At 40.5% G+C, this 24,268-nt stretch overlaps 1 protein-coding gene across 1 annotated transcript in view; it reads left to right on the forward strand.

Annotated features, from left to right (window-relative positions):
* Window positions 1–19,069, forward strand: part of SNRPC (small nuclear ribonucleoprotein polypeptide C) — a 59,299-nt gene extending 40,230 nt beyond the window's left edge. The window contains exons 2-7 of the mRNA XM_042938504.1: window positions 7,004–7,427; window positions 7,765–7,807; window positions 12,122–12,230; window positions 14,249–14,338; window positions 15,852–15,956; window positions 18,722–19,069. Of these exons, the coding sequence (XP_042794438.1) occupies window positions 7,420–7,427; window positions 7,765–7,807; window positions 12,122–12,230; window positions 14,249–14,338; window positions 15,852–15,956; window positions 18,722–18,846 (480 nt within the window). The 5' untranslated portion in view covers window positions 7,004–7,419 and the 3' untranslated portion in view covers window positions 18,847–19,069. The remainder of the gene's footprint in view (window positions 1–7,003; window positions 7,428–7,764; window positions 7,808–12,121; window positions 12,231–14,248; window positions 14,339–15,851; window positions 15,957–18,721) is intronic.
* The last annotated feature ends 5,199 nt before the right edge of the window (window positions 19,070–24,268 follow it).

Genomic DNA, 24,268 nt, shown 5'->3' on the forward strand with positions numbered 1-24,268 from the left:
CTGGAAGACCTGGTGTGAGCTTCTAAAGCTGGTGCCCTATGTCCTGCTGTTGTTTCCAAATAGAAAGATCAAGTTTTCGCCTTCTGAATCTACTTTATGGCAGTGAGGTCTCAGTTCAGAAAGAAAAGGTAGGGGATAAAGCCATAGTTGTATGACCCTCCCCAGAGAGGCATCTATCAACAGATCAGCCCTCTCTCAGCTGGAAGTACGGGTCAGAGTGCAGAGACAAGTACATCTCTGGGATTCAGCTTCTACTCCGCCTTTCAGGGCCCCTAGGTATGTGAAGGGAATAAGAATTGTGGCTTCCGAAAGGTGCCTAGTAGATAGAAGAGTCAGCAGCCACTGATGGCTGCAAAGTGGGGCTGAAGCCTCTTATTGGAAGGGAGAGGGGAAATGACTCTGAGTTCCAGAGCTCATCCCTTGTGTGACCCTGAAGAGGCCTGGAAGGATTCCCGGATGTGTGTGGAATTCAAGAGAGCTGGGTTTTTAGAAGTGATTCTTATTACTGACAATGCAAACATTGTTCACCATTTACTGCATGCCTAACCATGTGCTAGGTGATTTATAAGAATTATCTTATGCAGTCCTTACAACCATGATCACATGACGTAGGTATTATTATTGTCTCCCTTTTACAGATGAGGGAGCTAAGCCAGGAAGAGGTTAAGCAACTTCCCTAAGGTCCAAGCAATAGTTTATGGTCCTGGGATTCAAACACAGGCATTTTGGCTCTAGTAGTTGTTTGTTACTACTACATGGTGATTCTTTTTGATGAAGTTGTCTTATCATAGTTCTTACCATATAAGGCTATACAGTTATTTGTTTAAATGCCTACCACGTACACTAAACTCGATGGTGGGCACAGCACATTCTTCATTTTCCCGTTGATGGTGGCCAACACTGACCTGAACACCAGCCCAGTGGTCAGCAAGCATTTATTGAATAAATATTAAATAACTGAATATTAATTTCAGTGCCTTAGCACAGGGGAAAGATGAGAGAGAGAGAGATGGAGGGAGGTATAGGTTACAAAGGCACTAAGGACTCAAGTCCTCTGGTGGTTCCAATGGAAATTACCATGTTAAGCTGGTTACTTCCAAACTGGGTTAGGTATGACCCACGGTGGCAGCTGTACACACTATTTCTTGTCCACGATGCTTTTCTGTACTTCTTCCTTGAAAACAGTACCCCACCCCCCAACCCAACTCTTGGATACTCCTGCCTCACCCCTTGAGGTTTCAATGGGACTGTTATTACAAGTTTCCACCCATCCCTACCCAAGGAAGACTCTTGACTCAAGCCTGGCCATTCAGACCCCTCCCTGGATTTTGGTGCTAGAAGAATGGAATTTTGGAGATATTTGAGGCTGTCTTACCTGGTTGCATGGAGGAACCCAGGCTGCAACATGGGAGGATGAAGCCAATGTGCAAAGAGAAGCAGTCAAGCAGAGATGAGATGAGAGATGGGGAGAAAGAGACCAAGTAACATTTTTTAAGACCACACCTGGAGATAAATATACCCTAAGATGTCCCTGATTTCTGGGCCTTTATAGGTAACTATTTGCCAATGCTAGTTTAAGTTGGTTTTGTCACATATAACTAAGATAATTATTCTTTTTTTAAAAAGATTTTATTTATTTTTTTAAATTTTTTAACGTTTATTCATTTTTGAGAGACAGAGCATTAGTGGGGAAGGGGCAGAGAGAGAGGGAAACACAGAATCTGAAGCAGGCTCTAGGCTCTGAGCCGTCGGCACAGAGCCCGATGTGGGGCTCGAACTCACGTACTGCGAGATCATGACCTGAGCCGAAGTCGGACGCTCAGCCGACTGAGCCACCCAGGTGCCCCCAAAAAATTTTATTTTTTAAGTAATCTCTACACCCAATGTAGGGCTTGAACTCACCACCCTGATATCAAGAATCGCATGCTCTACTGACTGAGCTGGCCAGGTGCCCCTAAGATAATTATTTTTTAATAAAGTAACCTGTAGTAGGGTTTTCAAATACAGGAAAAAAATTCATGGGACATACTTCAACTGAAAATTATCCATTGTTTATCTGAAATTCAAATTTAACTGGCCATGATGTATTTAGCTGGCAACTTTATCCTACAGGGATGTACCACAGGGTACCAGGGGATGTGTCAAACCACATGACAAATGTAACATATGAGTCAATGCTGGGAATTTTTTTTTTTGGAAGGGTTAAACTTTAGTAATTTAATTGGGTAATTGAAAAATATTTTTATATTAAAATAACTATAGGGGCGCCTAGGCGGCTCAGTCAGTTAAGCGTCTGATTTCGGTTCAGCTCATGACCTCACACTTCGTGATTTTGAGCCCCACATCAGGCTCTGTGCTGGTAGCTCAGAGCCTGGAGCCTGCTTTGGTTTCTGTGTCTCCGTCTCTCTCTGCCCCTCCCCCACTCATTCTCTTTCTCTCTCTCTCTCTCTCTCAAAAATGAATAAACATTAAAAAAGGTAAAATAACTATAGATAAAATATGAACTGTAACAATTAAGACAGTTGGTAGGGGCACATTAATAGACCAACCAAAGGAACAACCCAAAAGCCCAGAAATGAAATAGTATTTATAGAAGAATTTAGTACATGATAAAAGTAGCATTTCAAATTAGTAGAAAAAATAACAGGGGCGCCTGGGTGGCTCAGTCGGTTAAGCGTCCGACTTCCGTGAGTTCAAGCCCCGCATCAGGCTCTGTGCTGACTGCTCAGAGCCTGGAGCCTGTTTCGGATTCTGTGTCTCCCTCTCTCTCTGACCCTCCCCTGTTCATGCTCTGTCTCTCTCTGTCTCAAAAATAAATAAATGTTAAAAAAAAAAAAGAAAAAATAACAAATTATTCAATAACTGGTGCTGGGATAATTGGCTTCCTGTTTATGAAAAGAAAAATTAGGTTAGATCCCTGTTTCACACTTTAAAACAAATTCCAGGGGTGCCTGGGTGGTTCAGTTGGTTAAGCATCCAACTTCAGCTCAGGTCATGATCTCATGTTCCATGAGTTTGAGCCCCGCATAGGGCTCTGTGCTGAAGCTCAGAGCCTGGAGCCTGCTTCAGATTCTGTGTCTCCTTCACTCTCTGCCGCTCCCCTGCTCACAATCTGTCTCTGTCTCTCTCTCTCTCAAAAAATAAATATTAAAAAAAAAATTTAAACAAATTCCAGATAGGGGTGTCTGGGAGGCTCAGTTGGTTCAGCATCTGACTCTTGATTTCAGCTCAGGTCATGATCTCACAGTTCGTGGGCTTGAGTCCCAGGTCAGGCTCCACTCTGACAGAACCTGCTTGGGATTCTCTCTCTTCCTCTCTCTCTGTCCCTCCCCTGCTCGTGCTCTCTCTCTCTCTCTCTCTCTCTCTCTCTCTCTCTCTCAAAATTAAGAAAAAGAAAAAGAAAAAGAAAGAAAATTAAAAACAACCAAAAAAATGCCAGATAGATAAAAAGATACAAACCTGAAAAAATGACATAATAAAAGAACAAGAAAAAATATCATGGAATTAAAACAATTTCAGAAAGGGGAAGTATGACATAAAACCTGGAAACTGTAAAAGAACAGATTAATAAGTTTAACTGAAATACAAATTAAAAGTTTTTTTTCATGACAAAAACCACCCAAAATAAGGCCAGACAATTAACAAATGGAAAATATTTGCAACTCATATTATAATAATGCTAATTTTGCTAATATCTAAGGAGTTCTCTATGAAAAAAAAAAAAAAAAAAAAGGATGAGGCTAACCCTAGGCGAAAGGGCAAAGGACATGAAAAAGCAATCTAAATGGAGGGCTCTGTAGATTTCTTAAGACCTTTTTTTTTTAAGATTTTTTATTTTTAAGTAATCTCTATACCCAACATGGGGCTTGAATTCACAATCTCAAGATTGAGAGTAACATGCTCCACTGACTGAGCCAGCCAGGCGCCCTGATTCTTTAAGCATCTTAAACATATGAAGAAAAATGCTCAACTTTATAAGAGAAATAAAAATTATAACACAATGACACTTTTAACCTATTAGATTGAAAAGATGAAAAAGCACTCTTAAATGCAATCATAACAGAGAGAAATTTTACAATATTTTTCAAACTTACAGATGCAAAACTCTAACATATTAATTCTAGTTCTAGAAATCCACTCTACAAATCTATATGCCAATTAACTGTGTATTTCAGCATCATTATTATAGCAAAAGACAGGAAACAATTTAAGCGTTCATCAATAGCAGACTGGTTAATATTGAGGTACATCTATACAATAAAATACTATGCAGTATTGGGAAATAGAATCAGGAAATGTTATGTTTATGTTTGCATGTACGTGGTCTATCTCTGGAAGGATATGCGAGAAACTGGTAAGGGTGTGTATGTGTGGGAACATACTTTTGTCCTTCTCTAATTTTCCACCATGTGTACTGATTACTTACTCAAAAATAAATAAATAAAATACATTTTAAGTGTTAAAATACCTTAAGAGAAATAAAAATATATAAATATTTATAAAGTAGATTGCAAACACTGTGAGCTTTTAACATATCATACAACAGTTCAAGGGCATTTCAAGCTCAGGTAGGCACTTGGGATTCTCACCCTATACCTGGGGGAATAAGGGTGATAAATGAACCCTCCAGTTGCTTGGGACCCTAGAGGAAGTGTGAAAAGCACTGCTTTACAGATATTAAGGCCCACAGACCAGACTCAGGGGAGATACCGTTTGGAACTTGGAAGTAAGGTCATGCTTTGAGTCCTGGAAAACAGAGACCACTCTAAGTCTTTAAAACAGAGGGAATTTAAATCAGAGAATTGGCTTATAAGAAGTGTTGGCAGAGATAAAAAGTGAAAAGAGAAAAGTGAAGTAGCTCAGAGAGGAGCAAGAAATTAGTGCTGCCCTCACGCTGGAGGGACAGAAGAAGGACATCTTGTTACCAGAGCCCAAGGCCTGGAACTGCTGGAAGTGGAGCCAGGTAGGTCAGAAGAGACAGCCTGAGATTGGGGGTACTCTGCCTTTTTCTTCAATCTCTCCATTTCCAGGCCTCCCTTAGATGGTGCCCGGCAACTCAGCCTAGAAGGCAACCAGCACAGGAATCCAAGATTCCCAGCCTTTGAGGTATCGTACTACCCCCACCACCACCACCATACTGAAAAGGGTGAGGGAAGGGTGAGGAATGAATTTGAAGGTAAAGCAGGTGCAAGATCAGCACAGAGGGAAGTTAGGGGGGAAAAAACCAAGACGTAGTGGACAAATCTCTCTCCTCCAAAAAGAATCAACTCGGGGTGCCTGGGTGGCTCAGTTGGTTAAGCATCCGCCTTTGGCTCAGGTCATGATCTAGCTGTTGGTGACTTCAAGTCCTGTATTGGGCTCTGTGCTGATAGCTCAGAGCCCAGAGCCTGCTTTGGATTCTGTGTCTCATTCTCTCTCTGCCCTCCCCTGCTTGTGCTCTGTCTCTCTCTGTCTCTCAAAAATAAATAAATGTAAAAAAAAAATTGAAAAGAATCAACTCAGGGTGTCTACACAAAGGTGGGTTTCTAGAACTGCAATATTAAGGCCCAGATATTTTCTTTAAAATATCTTTTAGAGCTAGTTTGTTCAAACCAGGATCTAACCCTGAACCGTATAATACATCTGATTGTTATGTCTGTTAAAAACATTTTAATCTAGAATGACATCTTTTCTTGACTTGGTGAAGGAAAGGGGCCCTTTGTCCCAGAGACTCTCCCACCTTCTGGTTGTTTGCTGCCTTTTGCTTTCTTTAGCTTGATCCTCTTGTCTATCCTAGAACTTGATTGGATCCAAGTGGAACACTTTTGGTAAGAATAGGTCACAGTTGACTATGTCTATTTAATGTTAGCATCCTAGCAGGAGATACGTAATACCCAATTGTTCCACCATCAATAATGCTAACATTTACCACTGTTAGAGTAGTGAAAGCCTGATTATTTCATCCTGCAGTTAACTTTTAAGAGAGGAAATCATCTTTATGGTGTTGAAGCTCAGTGTCCCCATTTGAAATGTGAACAATAGGATTATTGAATAGATCAAATAAATTAATGCATTCAAAGCACCTAGGACATAGTCAACATTCAAATAAGGTAGCAATTATTATTATTTTGGTTGCAACTCCACCACCAGAGAATATGGAACAGTAGAATCAAAAGCTCTACCTCTCCATTCCCAACATTTATTCCCCTTTTCTGAGCGGTCAGGCCATTTGGGAGTCTGATTGACCAGGCTGAAAGTTTGGCCCTGTCGCTAGAACAGGTTAGATCTGTGGACAAGATACTTCTATCAATATCCTCTTATGTAAAAATATAACTGCCATATGTGGAGGACTTAGTATGTACAGATATTGCCCTAAACACTTTACAAGCATTTTCACATTTAATCGTTCCTTAAGCCCCACAAGTAAGAATTATTACCCATTATTTTCCAGTCGAGGAAAATGAGGCTCAGAAAGATTAGATAACTTTCTCAAGCAGCAAGGCTAGGAAGCAGGAGATGGGACTTGAAACTGGGGGTTCTGGGGGCGCCTGGGTGGCTCAGTCGGTTAAGCGGCCGACTTCGGCTCAGGTCGCGATCTCACGGGGTCCGTGAGTTCAAGCCCGGCGTCGGGCTCTATGCTGATGGCTCAGAGCCTGGAGCCTGCTTCCGATTCTGTCTCCCTCTCTCTCTGACCCTCCCCCATTCATGCTCTGTCTCTCTCTGTCTCAAAAATAAATAAACGTTAAAAAAAATTAAAAAAAAAAAAAAGAAAAAAGAAACTGGGGGTTCTATCATTTCCTAGGGTTAATGAGACTTAAAAAAGAGACGCCATGTAAAATCGCTTGCACCAAGCTTATTGCTTTAGGAAACCCATTATTTCACAGTTGTTACCTTCTCAGCAAGCTGTCTTATTTAAAGTTGAAATTCTCCCTTCCTTGCGTCACTCCCCAACTCCCACTCCTCTACTCAACTCCATCTAACCTACTACATATTGACTTTATTATTTGTCTCCCCCAACTCCTAGGGCCTACTCCACGAGGGCAGGACATTTGTCTGTTTCGTTCACTGCTGTCTTCTCTCAGCATTTATAGCAGGGCCTGGCACATAGCAGGCGATCCTTAGAAAGTCGTCCAAAGAATGAATAACATGCTTCCGGGAAGCATCAAGAATCAGGATTACATGAGCGTGGATTGAACCTCGCAGGGACCCTTCGAGCACCCCTTCCCGCCTAGCTGTAAGTGACGGGATGAAGAGAAAAGCCCCGCCCCTCGACCGGCCGCAGCGGGTAAGGCGGTCGCAGCGCAGCGCAGCCGCGGATTGGACGACTGGGTAGGGTTCCTGGAGTCGCGTTTGACTTATCGGTTCCGCGGCGTCGGCGCTTGTTGTGTGCGTCACTTCCGGGTGGCGCGGGACGGAGTGGCCAACGGTCTGCAAAGCAACATGCCTAAGTGAGTGGGGGCTCGAATCTGGGGGTGTTCGCGGTCACGGTCGCCATTGTGGCCCAGGAAGGGGAGTGCAGAGCGGATTCTAGCTCTTGAAGTTTCCCGGGAAGCGAGGGCGTGTGGGGGAGGGAGCCCGGGAGTTCTGGATACTGTCGTCTTTCGGTGTGTGTAGGTCGACCCCGCGCGACGCAACAGAAAAGCCTGGTTTGTGTCAGGTCGCTTAGATTGACGTCTTGGGATCGTGCATAGGTCTTTTTATATTTTACCTTCGTTGAACTGCCCACGTGGATGGGCATCTGTTAACTGGTTGTCGTCTTTTTCTCTATCTTCTACCCCTTTCCAGGTTTTATTGTGACTACTGCGACACATACCTCACCCATGACTCTGTAAGTAGTGTTTCTTTTCAGTTTCAAAACACCTTGTATGTGAAAGATCAGATTTTGGGGGGGTATAAATGTGTGCTTTTCATGCTGTTGAGCTTTAAGTGCTCCTGCTTGGAAAAAATAACCTGGGTTTCTTTTCCTGCATCCTTCCTGTAACTGGTTTCGTAATTTGAAATGATTGGCCTTCCAGCAGTTAGTGTTTTGAGTTGAGACCCAAAGTAATAAAGCTGTAGCAGAATTGAAGGTGCAAAAAATTTACATGACAAGTAAAAATTGCAGGAACGTGTCCTGAAGTTCAAATATTTGATTCTGACAAGGCATTCAGACATTTTATTGATTAAACTGGAAAGAAATGCCCAAATTTACAACCTGAGTGCTGTACTTCTATTTAATTAAAAACTGCTTAACAAATAATAACTAAGATTGAATATTTACTGTGTGTCAGGCAGTGTTCCAGATGCTTTACCTGTATCATGTTGTTTAATGCTCATGATAAGCCTATATGGTTAGTATTATCTCCATTTTACAGAGGAGGAAACTGAGGCAGAGTATGGATTAATGACTGACTGGATGTTAGTAAACCAGTAAGTTGTACAGAGCTGGAAGAAGAGCCTAGGCAGTATAACTTTAGGGTTTCTATGCCAGCAGCTCTCAAACATTTTTTGTCTCGTGGTCCTTTTACACTCTTGAAAATTACTGAGTTCTTTTATTATTATTATTATTATTATTATTATTTTAATGTTTATTTTTGAGAGAGAGAGAGAGGAAAAAGCATGAGTGGGGGAGGGGCAGAGAGAGGGAGACGTAGAATCCGAAGCAGGCTCCAGGCTCTGAGCTGTCAGCACAGAGCTGGACACGGGGCTCAAACTGACAGAACTATGAGACCATGACCTGAACCAAGGTCGAACGCCCAACCAACTGAGCCACCCAGGCGCCCCAAAAATTACCAATTAAAAAAAAATTCTTAAAAAGTTCTTAAGGGGTACCTGGGTGGCTCAGTCTGTTAAGCATCTGACTTCAGCTCAGGTCATGATCTCACAGTTCATGGGTTCGAGCCCCACATAGGGCTCTGTGCTGACAGCTCGGAGCCTGGAGCCTGCTTCAGATACTGTGTCTCCCTCTCTCTCTGCCTTTCCCTTGTTTGCACTCTGTCTCTCTCTCTCTCTCTCTCAAAAAAATTTTAAAGAAAAGTTACAGGGCTTATATTAACTATTAATATTTGCTGTGTTTGAAATTAAAACCTACAATTTTAAAAATACCAATTGATTTGAAAGTAACAATAACAAACTTTTTATCTGTGATGCAAATAACCTTTTAAAATGAAAAATAGGAGCTTCTCGGTGGCTCAGTCAGTTAAGCGACTGACTCTTGATCTCAGCTTAGGTCTTGATGTAAGGGTAGTGAGTTCAAACCCTGCGTTGGGCTCTGCACTGGACATGGAGCCTACATATAAAATAATAACAGCAAAATAAAAGTGGAACATAGCTATTTAAAAAAAATTAGTGTGAAGAATGGCATTGCTATAACCTTTTTGCAAACCTCTGTAATGTCTGGCTTAATGGAAGACCACTGGATTCTTATGTTCTGGATTAAACTTGTTGCACTTTGTTTTGGTTCAATTATATGAAAAATCCAGCCTCCCGTGGATAAGGAGTTGAAAAAAAAGAGGAGTACCTTGCTAGCCTTTTTAGATAATTGTGGATATTCTTTAATACTTTAAATACTTTTAATACTACACCCAGACTCAACACATGGTTAGCTGTAGTGTGGAAACTTAAACCATATTAGACTTTTAACACTCTGCTACATCAAAACTTGTTGGTCTGTCTTGCACTTTGAGTGAATCTTTTACCAGACAGGATTTTGTAACATGCTCTGGTCATATGGAAAATGAATATTGGAATATTGGTTCACTCAGTTACACAAATCTTCCAAGTGTTGACACATTTGATTATGTACCATAAAAATTCGCATTAATGAGGCTGTAATCAGAAATGGCTTTTTAAAAAAATTTTTTAAATTAAATTACAATTTTTTTAATTAAAAAAATTTTTTTACTGTTTATTTTTGAGAGACAGAAACAGAGCACGAGTGGGGGAAGGGCAGAGACAGAGACGGAGACACAGAATCTGAAGCAGGGTCCAGGCTCTGAGCTGTCTGCACAGAGTCTGATGCGGGGCTGAAACCACGAGCTGTGAGATGATGACTGAGCCGAAGTCGGACGCTCAACCTACTGAGCCACCCAGGGGCCCCAAAGTTTATTTATTCTTGAGAGAGAGGCAGTGCGCTAGCAGGGCGGGGACAGAGAGAGACAAGGAGGGGGAGACACAGAATCTGAAGCAGGCTCCGTGATGTCAGTGCAGGGCCTGATGCGGGGCTGGAACCCACGGACTGCGAGATCATGACCTGAGCCAAAGTTGGACGCGTAACCAACTGAGCCATCCAGGCGCCCCCAACCTTGTGATTTTTTAAATCAGTTTTATTGAGTTATACTTTATGTTAGATTAAATGCATATGTTTTAAGTGTACAGTGTGATGACTTGGCAAATACTTAACAGTTTGCTGTGTGCATTGAGATAATAGAACATTCCATCACCCCAGAAAATTCCTTTGTGTTTTTTTGCAGTCAGTACCCTGTACCCTTGGCCCCGACTGATCTGGTTTTTATTATGAAAGATCAGTGTTACTGGTTTTAAAACTTGATATGAATGGAATTTTATAGTATATATTCTGCGTTTCTCTTTTTTTTTTTTTTTTTTTTTTTTTTTTTTGCTGAGCATGCTTTTGAGATTTGTCCATATTGTATCAGTGATTGGTTCTTTCTGATTAATATTCCATTGTACCATGAACATGTGATTATAACATGATTGAGATACTGCTTGTAAATTACACAGCATGGTGTCTCGTAAGTGGTAGGTGTTAAATAAATGTTAACTTAAACATATGGTTATAACTGTGTGGAGTTTATCTTATATCAGTTTTACCTTGGTAAAGGTCTTAAAGAACAAAAGGATTAGTGGGCTAGAGGCAAAAGTTTGTATGTGATTCACATAGTCTGTATTCTAGACCCATAGTCATTTAAAAGAAGATATTCTTATAAACAGTATAATTTAGATGTATGTGGACTATATTATTTTGCTATAGAATGACCTAAGAAAGGTCACTAAAGGGGCGCCTGGTGGCTCAGTCGGTTAAGCATCCGACTTTGGCTCAGGTCATGATCTCACAATCCATGAGTTCAAGCCCCGCATCAGGCTCTGTGCTGACAGCTCAGAGCCTGGAGCCTGCCTCGGATTCTGTTGTCTCCCTCTCTCTCTGACCCTCCCTGTTCGTGTTCTGTCTCTCTCTGTCTCAAAAATAGATAAACATTAAAAGAAATTTTTTTTTAAGAAAGGGCATTAAAATGGCATTATGGGGGGCGCCTGGGTGGCTCAGTCGGTTAAGCGTCTGACTTCGGCTCAGGTCATGATCTCACAGTTTGTGAGTTCGAGCCCCGCGTCGGGCTCTGTGCTGACAGCTCAGAGCCTGGAGCCTGCTTCACATTCTGTGTCTCCCTCTCTCTCTGCCCCTTCCCTGCTCATGCTCTGTCTCTCTCTGTCTCAAAAATAAATAAACATTAAAAAAAAAAAAAAATTAAAAAAAAAAAAAAAAAAAGGCATTATGGGGGCGCCTGGGTGGCTCAGTCAGTTGAGCACTGACTTCGGCTCAGGTCATGATCTCACGGTCCGTGAGTTCGAGCCCCGCATCGGGCCCCTGTGCTGACAGCTCAGAGCCCGGAGCCTGTTTCAGATTCTGTGTCTCCCTCTCTCTGACCCTCCCCCATTCATGCTCTGTGTCTCTCTGTCTCAAAAATAAATAAACGTTAAAAAAAAATAAAATAAAATAAAATGGCATTATGTTCTAGATCAGGAGTTTGCAAACTTTTCCTTAAAGTGCCACATTGTAATTATTTTAAGTTTGTGGACCATATAGTTTTTGTTGTGATGACTTTGTAGGGAAAAAAAAAATAGTAAAACTCAATTCTGCTTTGTAGGGGAAAAAATAGTACATACACAAACGGATGTGGCAGTGTTCCACTAATTTGTTTTACAAAATCAGGTGGCCGGCCCGTGGGCCATAGTTTGCGGACCTCTGGTTTAGATAATATAGTAGATAAATTACCACAGTGTGTTATTGGATAATGTTTATAAATAATGCTTTAGCACCCAGCTTAAGCGTATAGAGGTAGCCAGGCTACTTACATAAAGGAAAGGCCTTATAAAATTTCTAGTTTGGGAAACTTGTTTCTACGGCTGATCTGACCTTTTTGTTTTACAGCCATCTGTGAGAAAGACACACTGCAGTGGTAGGAAACACAAAGAGAATGTGAAAGACTACTATCAGAAATGGATGGAAGAGCAAGCCCAGAGCCTGATCGACAAAACAAGTATGTTTCAGTCTCTTGTTCTGATGCGGGAGAATGGTCCCATTCTTTCTCATCCCTGTCTCTCTGTTGTTTTGCACAGAAGCAACTCATTCTGAGTGATAAATAGGAACATTCTGGTGTGTTGAATGAAAGAATTAGAAGGTCATTAGTTTCTCAGGGGATATAGGAACACATTAATATTAATTGTTGAGGTTAGAGCAATCAGGTATTGATTACATTGGGAAGCGGGGCAGAGAAGAATGAATTGCCTAATGATTCTTTATTGACACGGACCAGATTTTGTAGCCAATTTATGTGAAATCTTTCTTGTAGTGATCATAGGTTTTAGAACTATTTTCCTTTTGTAATAGGAAAAGGTGAGAGGTGGGTTTATAGTTAACCTTCAAAGACTCTGAGAGACCCTGGGTTTCTTAGTCTTGTAATCCTGACAAAGACAACTGCTCAAAAAGGAAGCTGATGTGACACAATAATCTGGGTATGTTTTGGATCTCTGTTGGACATGCCATACTCTTTTTGTTTAATTAGGGAAATTTTTGTTTAGGTTAATTGAGTTCAAGACACAAGAAGTGAGCCTGGAGCCTGACACAGGGCTTGATCTCATGAACCATGGGATCATGACCTGAGCCAAAATCAAGAGTTGGACGCTTAACCCACTGAGCCACTCAGGCGCCCCAGCGTATTTTTAATTTTAATTCCAGTATGGTTAACTATGAGTATATATTTAAGTATTTATTTGTGACTTTTTTTTTTTAACGTTTATTCGTTTTTGAGACAGAGAGAGACAGAGCATGAATGGGGGAAGGTCAGAGCGAGAGGGAGACACAGAATCTGAAACAGGCTCCAGGCTCTGAGCTGTCAGCACAGAGCCCGACGCGGGGCTTGAACTCATGGACTGTGAGATCATGACCTGAGCTGAAGTCGGACACCCAACCGACTGAGCCACTCAGGCGCCCCTATTTGTGACTTTTTGTAAAGCCCAAATAAATGATCTTCAATTTCTTTTCATTTGTGCCTCATATTGTCAGAAAGAAAAAAGTTGATTGTATTGGACATTTTTTAAGATCATATCCTCCTTCAGGGTGGGCTCTTTAAAATCTTTGGTTTCTCGGGGTGCCTGGGTGGCTCAGTCGGTTAAGCGGCCGGCTTCAGCTCAGGTCATGATCTCGCGGTCGCTGAGTTCGAGCCCCGCGTCAGGCTCTGTGCTGACAGCTCAGAGCCTGGAGCCTGTTTCGGATTCTTTGTGTCTCCCTCTCTCTGCCCCTACCCCGTTCATGCTCTGTCTCTCTCTGTCTCAAAAATAAATAAACGTTAAAAAAAAAAAATTAAAAAAAAAAATCTTTAGTTTCTCATTCATGTCTCTTAGCTCAGTACATTAATTTCAAAACTGATAAACCATAATGACAGTTCTGTAAAGCCTGACCTTTGGGCAGGTATCGCACTTTTTTTTTTTTTTTTAAGTTTATTTATTTATTTTAAGAGAGCACAAGTGGGGGAGGGTCAGAAATAGAGGAGACAGAGAATCCCAAGCAGGCTCCATGCTGTCAGCGCAGAGCCGGATGTGGGGCTTGAATTCATGAAACTGTGAGATCATGACCTGAGCCAAAACCAAGAGTCAGATGGTTAACCTACTGAGCTACCCAGGTGCGCCCCCAACATTTTTCAAACAAAACTGAATGGTTCAAATTGGTTGTAAACCACATCTACAGATTAAAGATGATTGCCTCTCTTTGGTAAGACATTGGTAGGTAAGAGGTCTCCACTCCAGGCTCTCATAGTTAATTCAGCCATAGCAATGTTGACTAAATAAATATAGGTTAAAAAACCCAAAGCAGTAAACCAGTTAATTGTAATTTTTGCTGGTAAGTACTTACAGTTGATTTAAAAACTGTAGAGTCCATGATGTAGTAATCTTAAATGAATACTTTTTAGAGTGAAATCATTGTGAAATGAAAGAAAAGGGATATTTTCGTAAATGGGTTGTTGAGTTCTTATTAGTGTGTGTTTTTTTTTCTCCAAAGCTGCTGCATTTCAGCAAGGAAAGATTCCTCCTACTCCATTCTCTGCTCCTCCTCCTGCAGGGGCGATGATTCCACCTCCCCCTAGTCTCCGTAAGTTTATGGAGTTTTTATCTTAACAGCTATAATTTAAGGGGGTGCAGATTATCCTTTGATTTTGTTGGATTATTTTACAGTTGGCTTTTGAGTGCCCGTTGAATGAATACATAGACAGTAAAAGAAAATAACATCAGTGGTATAATTTCTGAAATGTCTGCAGAGTTACCTCCTGATTGCATTATTACTAGGATATTGTATTTATGACATCCCAAGCAGGTTCAAGACAATTGATTCAGTGGAAAGGTCAGAATGTACCTGTGATTAGATGAGCTAATATATGAAGAGGTATTGATGAGTACATTAAATTATTTATTGCTCTGAACCCAACACTGAAGGATTAAAGTGTAGTGGATCAACTCTTCAGCATTTCTTCCTATCTCCTAACCCACCTAACACAAATATATACATCTTGGGAAAACCAAGAATTGGACAGTTGAAAGTGGGGTGAATCAAAGGCCTCTCTTCTCCGAGAAGGTTTTTGTTTCTAAATGACAGAAGGAGATAACTAGGCCATAAGTTCTGTGGCTCTCCTGGAAGGGCTTAGGATTGAAATTGAATTCAGAAACCTAAAATCAGTCCTGTAAGTAGCCACGGATATGAACAGAAGTGGGCTGTTTATAATTGCACACTAATGCAGGTAGACAACTAATGGCCCACCAAACCTTTCTTGGGCTTCCACCATCCTGGGGCTGGTCAGGCCTTGGGTCACAGCAACTGTCAGGTTACCTGTCTGTCTTATTCTGTATCTTGGCTGGCTGGCACCCAACCCCATTATTTTTAATAGTAGAATAATCTGTAGTATGAATGTGCCATAATTAACCTCACCATTTTCTTATTGTGGGACATTTAAGTTATTCCAAACTGTTGTAAATGATGCTGTCAGGAATATCTCTGCATACACGTCTGTGTATTTCCAAAAAATCTTTTAAAAATTTTGATTTTTTTTAAGTAAAAGAAGATATATATTAAAAAAAAAATTTTAATGTTTATTTTTGAGAGAGAGCAAGGAAGAGGTCAGAAAGAGAGGGATACAGAGGATACGAGGCAGGCTCTGTGCTGACAGTAGAGTCAATGTGGGGCTCGAACTCCCCAACTCTGAGATCATGACCTGAACCAAAGTTGGACATTTAATCGCCTGAGCTACCCAGGCGCCCCAGAGGTTTTGATTTTCTTAAAAACAGATCTGAAATTACATACTTGTGGCTTAAATTTGTCAGGAACTCTACAGAAGGCATAATACCCTTTAAAAAAATATTTTAACTTCTGGAATTTTTTTTAACCTGTGCTGACTTCATTTTATACTTCTGTCTAGGCAGTATTGTCCTTGTTTTTTAGTCATAAAGTTTTGTGGCATATTGATTTTTGTGGATCTACTGTTATAAAAGAAACCATAAGAAGTCTATTATTCTAGAACTTGGGCTGGGCCATGAGGCCCTACTAGTTTCATAGAAGAGGAAATGTTAATATGCAAGCATATCTTAAACTCAGCCCCCATTCGTTATTCCAGCGGGTCCTCCTCGCCCTGGTATGATGCCAGCACCCCATATGGGGGGCCCTCCCATGATGCCAATGATGGGCCCTCCTCCTCCTGGGATGATGCCAGTGGGACCTGGTAAGTTTGAATCTCTTTCCTTTTAGGATGCTTCATTGTGTTTTAGTTCTCCATTTAAATGGAATTCTTAATACATTGTCTAAATGTATTATTGCAGTAAACTATACTTGGTGAATCCGTAATGATAAAGAAAAATAAATATGTGTTTTAGCAGTATAATTGAATGATATCCAAAGGCCTTGTGCTACTAAAAACGGAATAAGGCTGCCTTTTTTTCCTTCTCCTTCCCTCCTGTTTCCTTGCCTCCTCCTGACTTGTGGTCATTTATAATGAAGAGAAAGGTAGTTGAGGTTTTCCAAAGGGGATAAGGTAGGTAAATAATTGTACTACTACTTTTTTCAGTTTTGATCTGGAGCGGTGCTACCTCTTGTTGCTGATTCAATCTTTAGTTAACTAGGCCAAATTAGTGTATGAAAAAAGCCTTAGCCCTGTAGTTAGTCGTTTATTCAGGAAGGGGGGAAAAACCCACCTCAAACATTGTATTTTAACATAAACATAAATATATACTAATTTGCAGATTTTTCTGATACCTGGTCAGGGCCTTTGCTTTGAAAACGAGTCTGCTGATTGGAGCACCATATATTTCTTGCCTAAACCGATAAACCATACCTATAATGCATTCTTTCCCAACTTTAGTTTCTATTTCTTTCAAGGTTAGAAACCTTGTGAGGCCATCTAGTTCCAATCTTTTATAATTCTCTGACCTATCAAATTTGTGAGGATTTGGGATAATTGTTTTTCTAAATATCCACATAGTTTTCATAGAAACAGTTCTTTTTTATATACTCATTTTTATTTACTTGCAGAAGTTAAATTCTATAATAAGAATAAATACAATAGACATAAGCCTACAACTCAACTGGTAAGACAAGGTGCAGAGGTATTAGATAGAGTAGCTTTTTAGCTAGAAGCATTCACTGTGCTTGCTACGGGTATCATTTAGAATGATAGGAGTAGAGTATAGGTAAGAGTTCCTTACGAAGCCAAAACAAAGTGATTTAGATGATGTCTTTTGCATTCTTTTTTTTTCCCCCCTCTTTTTTGAGAGTGAGAGCGAGCCTGTGTGCACTCTGCATGTGGAGGAGAGGCAGAGGAAGAGGGAGAGAGAATCTTAAGCAGGCTCCATGCCCAGCCTGGAGCTCTGTTTTGCTACCCTGAGATCATGACCTGAGCCACCCAGGCATCCCTTCTTTTACATTCTTAAATCAAGGTCACAAATTCAAATTCCTAGAGGGTTTAGGGATATAACGAACTGGGAATGCATGACACACCTAAAGATAAGGCTTCTAGAACTTAGCTTCAGCCTGCAGTTGACATTTGAGAATGCAGGCTTGGTGTTGCCAGTTCTCCTGAGTATTTTGTTGTTTTCGCCAGGATAAAATAATACTGTGGGATTTGAATTAAAATAATTAGTTCAGGGTGGGCAAGGATAAGAACGGGTTGGCATAAGATAGAACGATGGCCATGGGTGAATAATGATGGAAGCTGGATGATGGGTACATGGATGTCCATTATACTCTTTTCATTCTTGTGTATGTGTGAATATTTCCATAACAAAAAGTTGAAAAAGGGTATCTAGACTTACTAGTAATTAGACTTCTTAGTTGCCAGTGTTGGCAACTGATTGAAAGTAAATGTACTGTGGAGACCAAAGTAAACAAGTTTTCAGGTGCCTCGTTTTCAGTCTTTGGTCTAGATGAGTTTCTTCTAGGAAATGCTGAATATAGGTTATGTTATGTTGAGGTTTTTAATAAGATCCTTAGAAGTTTAGTATTATTTTCTGTTCCTTTTGAAATTGATCTTAGAAACATTTGTACCTGTTGAATTTTGTGTCTTTGCATATACTTGGGTTTTACTTTTTGTGATAAGGCTGTATTCGGCTTTGAATGTAGTTTTCTCTTGAACTATTACAAACCTTTAATCAAAATGGTTTAGTAAGTAGTTAGGTAAATTTTTATATTTGAAGAGAAGATCTATAACATGAAAATCATGAGGCATAATAATAATAAAATGAATACCCGTGAACCCACCACTCAGCTGAGGAAGTAGAATATTGCCAATTCTGTGAAGATGCCTGTACTCCTCCCCAACCCCCACCTCTGCTTGCCCTCCCTTCCCTGGCTCATTTATTTGGCTGGTGTATTGATGGGACACTTCAAAAAAGTCCTTAACAGTTTCTAAAATGCATTAGAAAAATTAGATTTGTGTGTGTGCGCTAATTGTTGTAAATCACATTATTGCCTGTTTTTCTTGACTTGAGTGAAGTATGGTTACTAACAGGTTCTCAGCATGGGCCTCCTGTTCACCTTTCCTACAACTCCGAACAAACGCTTAGTGGTAAGATTGTCCTCTGTGCCTGTGTACATTCATGAAATAGCTCCTGGTTATATGGTGGATAGAACTGATTAAGAGAGCTGACTGGGTAACATGTGACTTAGTTGTGAATTTCCCTGAGTGAGAAAAGGTCAATTTAGGGAACTAGTGTCCCTAGTGGTTTCTGGAAAGCACTCTATTAATAGTTCTCCCTTACTATCATTAGATCATGATTCCCATATGGTTCTTGTGTTGACCTTTGTTCTTTGTTTGAGAATGTCTAAGTAATTTACAGATGTGATGAATTTGTTGCATTTCTTCTGTCAAGTATGTCTTTCTTCCAGCATTTTGCAGGGGGGCTACTTTTTGTCTTTAATTGAAGTCCCATTAAGCTCTCTCATAAGTAGTAGTTTCTGACTCTCTTTTTTCCTTTTCTTTGTTTTGTCCTGCAGCTCCTGGAATGAGGCCGCCTATGGGAGGCCACATGCCAATGATGCCTGGGCCCCCAATGATGAGACCTCCCGCCCGTCCCATGATGGTACCCACTCGGCCAGGAATGACTCGACCAGACAGATAAGGAGAGACAGGAACCTGTTTATATCCATTTTATATTACTTGTTCTTCACCAGGAGATCATGGTGCTGTGACTCTGGGTGTTTTCTAACAGCATGACAAGGAAGACTTGCTCCCCCTTCCTATCAAACAGAGAATAGTTTTTGCAAGGGAGTAGTGGGACAAAAAAAAAAAAGCAATTTCCATTTGTATCGTGAAATGTGAAAATAAAATTGTCAACTGTTTTAGTTAAAAATGTGTTCCCTTTTTTCTCCCCTCTGTATTCCTTGTGCATCATAGAAGAGATGAGTATTCCAGTTGTATTTCTCTAACTCATTCTCTCTTTAGCATGCCCTCTTCTGCATGACATTTTTCCCCCTTAGCTGTGGAGTGAGTCCCTTTGGACACCCTTCCTTTATTTAGTAAAGTTTTCATGTGCAAGATTTGGTAAATCTAACACTTGTAGAGCTTTTTGTTGATTAAAATAATAAATAGCACAATTGGTTACTTTTTCACATGAACAGCATTTGGGGTAGTAAGTGGAAAATTTTAAGTCTTCTGCTGAAGTAGGGAAAAAGACTTTTCAGTGTGTGCATGTCAGCTAAAGATGGCAAGAAGGGCCTTAACCTCAGCTTCTTGTTTCTCTTAGTTCCTCTTTTTCATGGGTTTCAATAATCAGAAAACTTTCTAATAGCCATGGTAAAATTCTGCAGATTTCCATGGTACAGAAGTTGTCTACACAATATCATTTGTTATATCACTGGGCTACTAAGTGGGATATTTTCAGAGCAACATTTAGAAAGCAAGCCATTGGCACTGTTCGTATTCAGTTTGATGTAAAATCTGAGCTGCTATTTGGCATTGCAAATGGGAATAAAAGTTGTAATCTTTGGGGAGGGCAGTTTAGCAGTATCTATCAAAATTACCTTTGACTTAACGTTTCCATGCCTAGGAATTTATTCTACAGATAGACTTGCGTATGTACAAAATAACATGTACAAGATTATGAGTTGTAGCAAAAGATTGGCAATAACATATGTGTCCATCGAAGGGGCCTGATTTATCAAGTATGATAAATCTACCAAATGGCATATACTAGACATGTTAAAATAGAATAAAGAAGCTCTCTGTGGGAAAAGATCTCCAAGATACACATTGTTCTGAACCTTGATTTGTTCAAAATGTATTATTCACTGCTGTTCTTATTTAAAGGAAATATCTATGTACCTGTGTACACATAAAGGATCTTTGGAAGGACATATAAGCAACTGGTAATACTGGTTGCCAATGAAGAGTAGGTGGGTGGCTGGGGGACGGGGATGAGTGAGAAAGGCTTGTCACCTTTTTGTATCTTTTGGATTTTGAATCATTACATGTAAAACAAAACAGGGGCTCCTGGGTGGCTCAGTTGGTTAAGTGTCCAACTTCTGCTCAGGTCACGATCTCATGGTTCGTAGCTTCGAGCCCCGTGTTGGGCTCTGTGCTGACAGCTCAACCTGGAGCCTGCTTTCGATTCTGTGTTTTCCTCTTTCTTTGCTCCTCCCCTGCTTATGCTCTCTCTCTCCGTCTCTCAAAAATAAATAAACATTGGAAAAAATAAAACTACCTTTGCCATCTGAGGTTATTGTTATAGTGATTTTATGGTAGAAGGTGCCCTAAACCAGAAGTTACAACCTGGCTGATTATTAGAATCGTGGGGCATCATTTTTTAAAACAAAGATTCCAGATTTTGATTTAATATATCTGGGGTGAGGCTTAGGAAATTCGCTATTTTGGAAAGCTCCCTGGGAAATGTTTATTATTAGTGGGTTGGGCAAACTCTGTCTTAGGATCTATTTTACTCAGGAATATAATACTGGAGGTATGTGTGTGTCTATACTTTTTTATAAATTTGTAGCTAGAAATTGAAATAGCACTAGGTGGATAGCTTTTTCCCCCTAGAAACTTGAAGAGGGGCTAATTTAGGCAAATAACCTTACCTAGGTAAACAAGTAGTTAAAAATAGGCATCCTGATGGGGATGATTTTGTGCTCAGTCTCTAAAAGCTGAGTCAGTTTCCTAATCTGAGCCTTTGCTAGGACTACTTGTTGCTTTTTAGTTTCTCATTGTTACATCTTTTAAAGAAGGACTTATCAGAAATTGATTATTTATATATCTGACTTGTATAGCTCAGATTTATTTAAATCTGCAGACTTAAGAGGTTGTTAGAGGAAACTGCCAACTGAGCTTAACATGTGACTCAGCAAGTTTGTGGTTTGGATGGCTCTGTCAGGCTCAAGGTGCTGAGGCTGGCTTTTGTATATACACAGAAAGCCCACAGGTACCTATTTTATTTTTTAAAATAGCCTCAGGTACTTAGGAGTAACCTCGGTCTTCCTAAAAGAAAGCTTTTTCCAAAGTATGTTTTTAAGGTTGAATATCCATTCTAGAAACACCCTTCCTTCCTCCCTTCCTTCCTTCCTTCTTTCCTTCCTTCCTTCCTTCCTTCCAAGTTTTTATTTGTAAGTAATCTCCACACCCAGTGTTGAGTCTTGAACTCAGCCTGAGATCAAGAGTTGCACACTCCGACTGAACTAACAAGGGGCCCCAAAACATTTCTTTGAAGAACGTGTTTTTATATAGCTTTAGAAAAACAGTGTGATGAATTAAAAGTTTAACAAACTTTACAATGAACACAAGTAGGAATAAATAGTTCGAAGTTTCTTTTTGTCTTTATTAACTCCTTCAAAGTCAAACTGGGGCACCTGGGTGGTTCAGTTGATTAAATGTGTGACTTTGGCTCGGTCATGAACTCATGGTTCGTGGGTTCCAGCCCCACGTTGGGCTCTGCTGACAGCTCAGAGCTTGCTTCGGATTCTCTGTCTGCCTCTCTTTCTCTGCCCCTCCTCTGCTTGTTTTCTCTCTCTCGCTCTCTCCCTCTCTCTCTTTGTCTCTCAAAAATAAATAAACATTAAGAAAACCTCTTAAAAGCCAAACTTACAGCTAACAATCATAAGACATTTCCTTTGTAAGAGGCTGTGAAGAACCCAAACTTATTTACTGCTGTTGATCTATGCCTTTACACATCTGGTTTTAATTGTAGAATATGAATTGACTATGATGTGAGATTTGTATAGTGCAAACAAGAATGCCACTAGATCTCAAAAACTGAAGAAGTTAGTGTAGATGTGGGGTAACATACTTTCTTCCTTTTCTGTGGGGAGATCTAGAGTCACTGAAGTGCATTTGAAGTCTAAGCTAGCATCATTTCCACTCCCTTGGCTTTAGTGGTTTGTCAGAATGCCAGTCCCCTTAATTCCCAGCTGCATGAGAAATGGGATCCTTGCATAGAGCCACAGGCTAATTTGGTCATCCTGTATGGAAAAAGTCCGTTGGTGATTAAGTGTGTGTCCCAATTAAGTAGCTTCGGTCAGATGGTATCTTTTAGGTTCCTGGATACATTTGGTGAGCAGAAGAAAAAAGCCTGGCCTGCCTGAGGTTTTTCTGACAGAAGTGTCCTGAATAAATGTTATCTAACGGGTCATTTCTTTCCCTCCCAATTGAAAACTTAAGCGTTAGATTTTCTGGCAGAGAATCAAATAAAACATCCAGAACAGTTCATTAAACAGGTGCAGGATTAAGGTAATCTGCATGCTGCTTATTGTCCTCACTCTTTAGGGGTGGGAGGGATTTCAGACTTAACAGAAAAGTTGGCAAGAAAAGAACTGTACAAAGAACACTTAGATACCTTCTGACCAGGGTATCCGCTATTGGCATTTCACTTCATTTGTTTGAATATTTGTGTACGTGTTTTCTCCCTCTCTCCCTCTCTCTGTATATACATGTGTATATTTTTTTCCTGAACCATTTGAGAGTAAGTTGCTTGTATCATGCCTCTTACCGTAAATACTTAAGTATGTATTTCCTAAGAATAAGTACATTTTCTTTTTTTTTTTTTTTTTTTTTTTAAATTTTTTTTTTAACGTTTATTTATTTTTGAGACAGGGAGAGACAGAGCATGAACAGGGGAGGGTCAGAGAGAGGGAGACACAGAATATGAAGCAGGCTCCAGGCTCTGAGCTGTCAGCACAGAGCCCGACGCGGGGCTAGAACTCACGGACCGCAAGATCATGACCTGAGCCGAAGTCGGCCGCCTAACCGACTGAGCCACCCAGGCGCCCCATAATAAGTACATTTTCTTACACAACCATGGTTTAGTTATCAAGCTCAAAAAAATGTAAACTTTACTCAATAATTTAATCTACCCACCATATTTCATTTTTGTCTGTTGATCCAACATGGCCCTTACAGTTTTTTCCCCTTTCCTATACAGGATCCTCTCTAGAATCATGTACTTTATTTTTTGGTCAGATTTCCTTAGCCTCCTTTAATCTAGAACAATTCTCAGCCTTTGTCTTTTATGACACTGAGAATTTCACCACCTTTTGTTTAATACAATGTTCCTCATTTCTCATTTTGGATTTGCCTGATGTTTTCTCAGGATTACATTCTGGTACATGTCCTCAGCTCTGTCCCTAGGATATCACATCTGTAGACAGGCACACAGGGTCCATCTGCCCCTCGGTGATGATAATTTTGATGACCCATCAAGGTGTTGTCCAATTTCTCCATACATGTTCTTTTTGAATAAGTGTCTTTCTTCAGCTGCCATTTAAGAAAAGCCCATTAACCTAGTGCTCATCTAATAATAAGACTTTGAACACAGCATAGGAAGCCAAGATCTCAAATCCCTTTGTAAGGACTTTTATTCAGCTTTCACAGTGACACTGAGAAACAGGTCTAAAACTTTCCCCTTTTCTTTGCCTGCACATCGCATCCTAGTAACCTTGGTGGCGGGGGAAAGGGGGACTAGTTGTTGAAAGAATAAAGAAGTAAAAGGTAGGACAAAGAATTTTACCTCAATGTTCAAATGCTACATTTCTCCTCTTTTTATCCCTTTTATCTCTTAGGCCTCTGCTGGTGCAGTGAAACAGGTAGAGAGAGACAAAAAGATGAGTAAGGTAATAGAGCCTAGAATGGCAGGCAGAATTACTACTTGCCCACCCCAGTATCTATTACTATCTGTAATCACAGAACCCCTAATTGTTTTTAAAGTTTATTTAATTTGAGAGTGAGAGAGAGAGAGAGAGAGAGAGAGTTCGAGCAGGGGCGGGGCAGAGATTGAGGGAGAGAGAATCCCGAGCAGGCTATGTGCTATATGCGCAGAACCTGAACCGGGGCTTGATCCCATGACCCTGGGATCACCATCTGACCTGAGCTAAAGTCAGCCGCTTAACCAACTGAGCCACCTAGACGCCCCTAGAACCCCTAATGCCCTTCAGCAATGAATAGCACATTTGCCATAGCTTTTAGTTAGGTGAGGCCACATGGCAGGAGAGAACGTGTCTGTTTTTCCCGCCATTTTTCTTTCCTGTTGATAGGAATGTGGATATGATGTTTGTTTGAAA

Source organism: Panthera leo, chromosome B2 (assembly GCF_018350215.1).
Source record: "Panthera leo isolate Ple1 chromosome B2, P.leo_Ple1_pat1.1, whole genome shotgun sequence".
NCBI classification, from domain to species: Eukaryota; Metazoa; Chordata; class Mammalia; order Carnivora; family Felidae; genus Panthera; species Panthera leo.